This window comes from Aythya ferina (assembly GCF_964211825.1).
Source record: "Aythya ferina genome assembly, chromosome: 1".
NCBI classification, from domain to species: Eukaryota; Metazoa; Chordata; class Aves; order Anseriformes; family Anatidae; genus Aythya; species Aythya ferina.
The window spans coordinates 190,662,578-190,669,859 of NC_140296.1; the positions used below are offsets into that span (position 1 = coordinate 190,662,578).

Genomic DNA, 7,282 nt, shown 5'->3' on the forward strand with positions numbered 1-7,282 from the left:
ATAAAACATAACATCAGCCAGATCAAAAGGAAGAAAAAGTGATATTTGATTATCATTTGCAAGCTTATGCAAAGTATGCAATTTATTTCAACACCTCAGAGTTCACAGCTGCATTGCATAAGAATGTGATACAACTCACTGAAGTGTTAAGTCTGGTCTAGTTAGCGTTGTTTCCATAGTTCTGCTTTGCTAGCATCAATCTCACAATAAGACAAATCACAGAATGGAAAAAAAGCCACAATTTGGGCTATTTTATATTGTTACACTGAAGAAGTCTCATGACAGAGGAAAGGGAAGTCTTCATGCAAGAACTGCAAACGCACGGTTTCTATGTCCTTCTGTAAGTTTCCTGAAGATATCTTCCAGAGTTGTCTAACTCAAAGACATTTTATTTATTGTTTTGACATAAACTCCTACACCAAAGTGCCTGGCCAAGTTCTCCAAACACAGTACACTCTTTCTACTTGCTCAGATTTTCATTTGGGATGCAAAGCCATTTGATTCTATGATTCTCTCTCAGCACTTCCACTTACTCATCAGCCGCTAAAACGTAGTGCACAAAGGCAACAGTCACGTTATATGACAACACATTCGTTTGTTTTCACATTAACATGTTGTCAGCATTCACAGATGAGACACAGAACTACTGTATCAGTCTGAACATGATGAATGCTTGCTGAGTAGACAAGCAGTAACACTCCTATTCATAAACATTTTTTCACATTCATATTTTTAAGCATAAGAATCGTTCCTATACTACATTCTGTTTTTTTAATCAGGCTTCAATACTAAACACAAGTAATTATACTTCATGGTTTGTTTTTTTTCCCTGAAATTTGTCCAGTAAGAAGAAATAATGTGAAACAGAACAAGAAGCCACCTAACATGCATGTAACTTGCATATTACAAGCATGATTCCTACAACCATTCAATAATATTTTATCCTTCTTTTGCAAGATCAATTCTAAACGCTGAAAGAACTAGATCCAAACCATCAGGAAAAATAGTACAACAATCACAGAAGTTTTATAGTTTACTAGTGATTTAGAAGGAATTCATAGCTTAAACAAGAAATACTCACCAAGATTTGTGTTGGGTCCAGCAAGTAGCTGCTTAAATTTGTCTAATCGGGATGCTTCTCTTTCAGTTAATGCAGGAGTAACTGAGGTACTGAAGTCTGCCACTCCACTCACCATGGGAGGTGTGGAAGTTTGTGGAAGAGACTGAGATCTCTGCATGGAAGAATTTTCACTGGCATTATCTGAAGGGAAAAAGAAGCATAATAGTTAGCCTTAGATACCAAAACAACTACTAATAACTTGAATTGAACTTCTAAATTTCAAATCAAGTTCTGTTTGGGGGAAATATAAACTCAAGCGTAACACAATTTTGAACTTCAAATTACTTGGATTTCACAGGAGAACTATTCCTCTTCCAAGCAGTGTTTCACAATTCAAACACATCAATTAGAGATCGCACTAACGGCAAAGCTAATTTATTGCTAACATCTCTGTGCTATTGAAAGTTGTTTCTGTCTCTCTCACCGTTCTAAAAAAAATAAACTGGGAAATCATTGCAATTGGTTACTTTAAAATTAATTAAAACACAGAACAGATTACATAAGGACAAACATTCCAACTATATGAATAGTTTTTCAATATATTTTATACAGTGGCATTTTAGTAACAATTTTTCTACAATAGTACAAATTGTAATTGCATACATCTTGGTACAGTTCAGTGTTAAGATACATTCAATAGTGCAACTTCCTCCAAAACTTGAAGACTTATTGAGTCTGAAAACAATGGAAATTAGTTATTCTTTCCTCATCTATGCATTTCTCACACACATGCCTTATGGTTTAGCATGGAGTCCAGTGTTTCCCTCAAATCAATTAATATCACTTAATAACATTTACCTGCAGTAAAGGTTGGGAAGGGGTTAATGCCCTAAAAAGTACATTTTATAGCTTTCCTCACTCTATTTTCAACATTTCTATTCATTTCTTAACATACCTGATGAACTCGAAGTATGACCTTCACTGACTGATTTAACAAGCCTATTATCACCACACGCAATTGAAGTCAGCTCTGCAGATTCTACTCGTTTTTCTTCCTGTTGGTGTTCTTCCTGAAATTTATGCTGTTCTTGTAACTTGCTGTGATTCTGAATTACTTTGTGAGCTGTTTCCATGACCACTTCTGTATTTAGGTTTTCAGCAGCTATTGCTAAGAGTTCATCATCATCATCCCCAAGATCCCAAGCATCACTCGTGTTACTTTCAAACTCCTGGAAGGTGCTGACTTTCTTTAGTTTCACTGGAGTTGTAGGTGGTTTTGATCCTGGCTTTACCAAGCTGTTAAAAACAAGTAAACAATGTTTAGAGAACTAGCAATGGAATAGGCAACACATGACGGATAGGGGAAAAAAAAATAAAATAAAAACACAGAAGTCTGTGCTTGACAGCATAACACTATATACATAGCAAGTATTTATCTCCTTCCATTCACGTTGCTGTTACATCCAACCCTGACAGAATACAGCAGAATACTCTTGAGAACAAAGTCAGGTAACAACCTGACTCTTCCTGGCTTTGAATGCAAACTGGACAAATCCTTCCTTCCCTTGTCTTCAAAATAAATAAATAAATAAATAAATAAATAAATAAAGCTCACAGTCAAGTAAGGGGAATACTATTGGAATCCTTTAGGAGATTGGACACGTTACAGTTCTCTTGCTTTGTGAACTCCTACAGAGGTTTCAGGCCTTTCCATGCAATTGCTGCATAATAACACAGCAGCGGTAATCAAGTCATCAGGCCTAGTCCCAAGCCATCACATGCAATCACACAGCATAATCACTGTCATAAACAAATCAAGTCTCACCTTAAAACTCATTACAACTATCGTTCCTCCCCAATCAGGCACTCCAGCATGAATTTGCTTCAGAACTTTGCTCTTCTGGCAGTCAGGATAACTCCTCCAGTTACCAGTCTGAGCATGCCCTATCAGCTCCTAACCTTTTGTCCCTCTGCCAACACACACTACAAGGCAGACGAACCAAGTGTCACTCCCTAGCTTGGCACTTGTCCTCATTCCCTGTAACACAGAGCAGTCACATCAGATTTCAGCTAAAGAAGGCATCGAGCCAGCTTCCCCACTCTCAAAAATAAAAAAGCAGAAGCTGTCAGGATGCAATAATGTATTTTGCTAAACACCTCAACCATAAGGACATGAAGACAGATGTTTGCACTAGTTTGGGGTTATTAGCATGAAATTTATTTGGTTACTAATGATGTTTCATATTTCTGCCACGTTTATGAACATCATATTCTGCTATCCAGTAATCATGATCTAAGTCAATAAACTTTAGATCACTGTAAATCTCTGTCGTCTTCTCACTCACAAGTAAAATGCCCACCTTTGCCTCAAATTAATCTACACCATAATCTGATTCTATTCTTTTACAGATGGATGCACACACAAAAAATAGGCAGTCTATCAACAGAAAGATGCATACAGGAAAGCCACTTACACCCGTAAGCATCAGGAAGTCACAAAAGAGAAGTCAGAACAGAGAAGTCAAGATTATGACAACAATTGAAAAAGGAAGATTAACATCTTCTGACAAAAAGAAGAAAAGGAGGAGAGAAGACAGACGAGATCCAAACCACCTTGAATATTTGAGTACTAGGTTAACTTACGTTCCATGCAGCAGTGGATCAAAAGGCGGATGCTGAGCTCCGTACACATGTTGGATACTACAGGAGAAGAGAGAGAGCGTGTAATAAGTAATCACTAATGAAGACAACTGAAATGTTCCAGCAGTTTTCAACTTCAAAGGATCCCCTAACCAACTAAAAACAATGAAGCTGAAATTGAAGCACGTACTAAGAAATTACTCGATAAAAATCTTAGATATGCCAAACAGAATCACTTTTTTAAGGCCTAGAGTAGCTTACATTAATTTATTGTTTTCTCCAGGAAATAAAATAAGAAAAGGTAGCTCCATAATAAGATGAATCTAAAGCAGTGTAGGTTTTCTCTTTTCTGAGTTATCACTTCTTCATTTATCTCTTGCCAAAAATAAAACAAAAACTCTCAAAGAACTGTCTGTAAAGATTTCATCCTCTCTGGGTACTTGTGGCCCAAAAACCAACCAGTCAATTCTTAACAGTCACTAAAGCAAAAGGCTGAACAATTTAAAGGAAAAAAAGCATGTGAAAGATGCCCTGTTAAAGAACGTAAGAGCAGTAAAAACAAATGCTTTGAAATAAAGCTTCCAAAGACAGATTTTTTTCCTACTACAACATCTAATAATACAAAACAGCGTATTACCCTGAGTAATAAAACTCTACAAACTACAAGTTCATTTCCTCCCAGATTTCAGCTACAAAATTATTTCGTAAGTCAAAAAGCTCCATGGAAATCCCAGCAAAATTTACATGCAGCCTCATACTGAAAATTATTACTGAAAAACTCTGATTGTAAGAGAAGCAAATCATATGCAACAGTAACACCTCTCTAAATCCGCACTGAAAACCACATTACAGGAGGCAAATGTGCCCTCCTGACAAATCAAAATCAATCCCAAGACCATAAATATAAATACGTCCAACCTTCATAAATTTGAGGTAGAACCACACCAAAAAGACTGCAGTCATAACAAATTACAGGAGACTTGGATTTATACTAAAGAGGCCATACTGACAGCTGGGAAATTAACCCTAGAGATGTCTGAGGGTGGTGCTTTATACACTCTTGAATTTTTTACGTAATTCCACACAATCCAAAAAGTCAACCCAGCACCAGGCTTCCCACACAGCTGTATGCTGTGCGCTCTGAACTGCCTCTCCTGCTTTACACAAGGGTCAGGCTGTGCAATCGAGGAGAGTCAAACATGTTTTAGCCCCGCAAGAACTTTATGAAATTACAGAACAAGAAGTTCAGAGAGACAAGAACAGTCAGACCAGAACAGTCCATTTACAACTAGAGAAACAAAACCACCACCAGTTAGAGCTTATGGATAACTGAGAATGGAAGAAATTAAAGGATGAGCAGGATTATTTCCTATAGCATTCAAGTAAAGGTAGCTTTATTGTTTACATAATTTACCTGAGAACCAAGAATACATCTCATCTGTACAAAAAAGGATGTAAGAAACTGAATTACCCAACTCTGAGAATAGTTTAGGGATGGAAGCAGAGAACATAACTGTAAGTGTCAGAACACTTGATGTCATTTGGGGGATATATTCCCTGGAAAATTTTGAATGTGAGAGTACGTTTGTAGCTCTCAGCTATAGGACAACTGGTTCTGGTCTTCACACTTCAGAAGCAAAGTTGACAAAAACAATATTTTGAATACTATGCAGGAAAACATACTCTATAGCTTTATAGCCATGTTTTAGTCTCAAGGCACAACTATTTAAATTCATAAAGAAAATAGGAACCCGTCAATTCACTGTATGATGCCTCGATCACTGAGTAAATAGAGTTTGCAAATTTGTAACAGTATTCAACAACTTCAAATTCAGACTCCACTAAAAAATAGCTTTCTTTTTGTAAAAACACTAATCATCCTCACGATTTTCCAAGTTTGCACGTCTTCACTAAAGGAGAAAACCTTTTCATTTAAGAAAACTTTTTCAATGTGCTTTATTAATATTCATTAATAAAAAATAGAACATGGCCAGAAGCTGGGAATCATTAAAGTCCCCTTTCGTCTCTTTGAAATGTCACAGTATTTGGCTAAAAACCAAAGAAGTAAAAGTTTCCCATCCACCGCCCAAACAGCTGACCGTACAGAACTGCAGAAGAGCTGCTGTTTTAGCAGCAAAAAAAAAAAAAAAGAGACTTTTTACATCTACTTTCTAACTACACTCCTTTTTCTTTTTTATCCCCATCACTCCTTAGTTGCTTACGAAGAATCTTTTCAGAAGCATTCAGTGGCAGGGCTAACTCAGCTACCCCTTATCTATCCACTACCAACTTTTTGACCCAAGTTACAACCACCACTTGCTGAGACAACCTTTGTTTCTTATTCAGAACCTTTTTGGAGGTGTTTGGCAAGGCTAACTCAGGTGTTTGGCAAGACTAATCCTGACAAGGCTAAGTCAGCTACTCCTTATTGACCCACGATCAACTTTTTGACGCAACTAATAGAATCTTCATGGTGGGAAAAAGCCCTCCAAGACCACCTGGTCCAACCAGCCCCCTACCACCAGCATCACCACTAACCCATGTCCCCAAGCACCACGTCCAACCTCTCTTTGAGCACCCCCAGGGACGGTGACTCCACCACCTCCCTGGGCAACCCGTCCCAGTGCCTGACTGCTCTTTCTGAGCAGAAATGGCTCCTCATTGCCAGCCTGAACCTCCCCTGGCACAACTTGAGGCCATTCCCTCTCTCTGGTCCTGTCACCAGTTCCCTGTGAGCAGAGGCCGACCCCCAGCTCCCCACACCTTCCTTTCAGGCAGCTGCAGAGAGCAATAAGGTCTGCCCTGAGCCCCCTATTCCCCAGACCCACACCCCCATCTCGCTGTGCCAACCCGCAGCCTCCCAAGCAGCGCAACCTGACGCTGAAACCCTTCAGGCCCTGAGCTGACCCCAGACGAGCAGCAGAGGGGCGGGGAGGCCCCGCACCGAGTTGTCAGCCAGGACAGCGACAGGGGGCAAGGCCAGCACAGCGGGGGCAGTGACAGGCTGGAAACAGGTCCCGGCAGCGAGGCCGGGGCAGGGGCCGGCAGCGAGGCGGGCCCAGGCTCCCGCCGCCCCCCCGGGCAGCCCCGGGCGGCTCCGGCCCCGCGGGAGGCGGCGGCGGCGCTGGGACGGCCCCGAGGAGCCCCCGCCCGCCGGCCCCGGGCTCGCCGCCGCCCCTCACCTGCCCGGCACCTTGGCGCCGCTCCGCTTCCAGAACTGCTTCCTGCCGCCGTCGCTCGCCATGGCGGCCGTCACCTCATCCCCCCGCCCCGCGGCGCCGCGGCCCCGGCCCAGCCTTCACGGCTCACTCCCCGCCATTGCTTCCCCCCGGGACGGCACTGAGCGCTGCCATCTTGGAACCGGTAAACAAGCCCGCTCCTCATTCGCCCCACGAGGCGGCCCGGCGGCTCCTGCCAACCAGAAGTGAGAGTACTGCCGGGTGGCTCGCAGAGGGCCAATGGCAGCCAGGGAGCGCCGGGGAGGGCGCTCGGGGCAGAGTCCGGAATGGCGGCGGCGGGGCGGGGCGGGGCCGGCGGGGCGGGGCGGGGCGGGCAGGGGGCGGTGGGGCGCGGCCTCCGAGC

The 7,282-nt window shown here is 42.2% G+C and overlaps 1 protein-coding gene across 1 annotated transcript in view; it reads right to left on the bottom strand.

Annotated features, from left to right (window-relative positions):
* Window positions 1-7,070, bottom strand: part of TBC1D22A (TBC1 domain family member 22A) — a 168,310-nt gene extending 161,240 nt beyond the window's left edge. Inside the window, 4 exon segments of the mRNA XM_084505571.1 lie at window positions 1,082-1,261; window positions 2,016-2,356; window positions 3,704-3,760; window positions 6,883-7,070. Of these exon segments, the coding sequence (XP_084361697.1) occupies window positions 1,082-1,261; window positions 2,016-2,356; window positions 3,704-3,760; window positions 6,883-6,944 (640 nt within the window). The 5' untranslated portion in view covers window positions 6,945-7,070.
* Window positions 7,071-7,282: the final 212 nt, after the last annotated feature.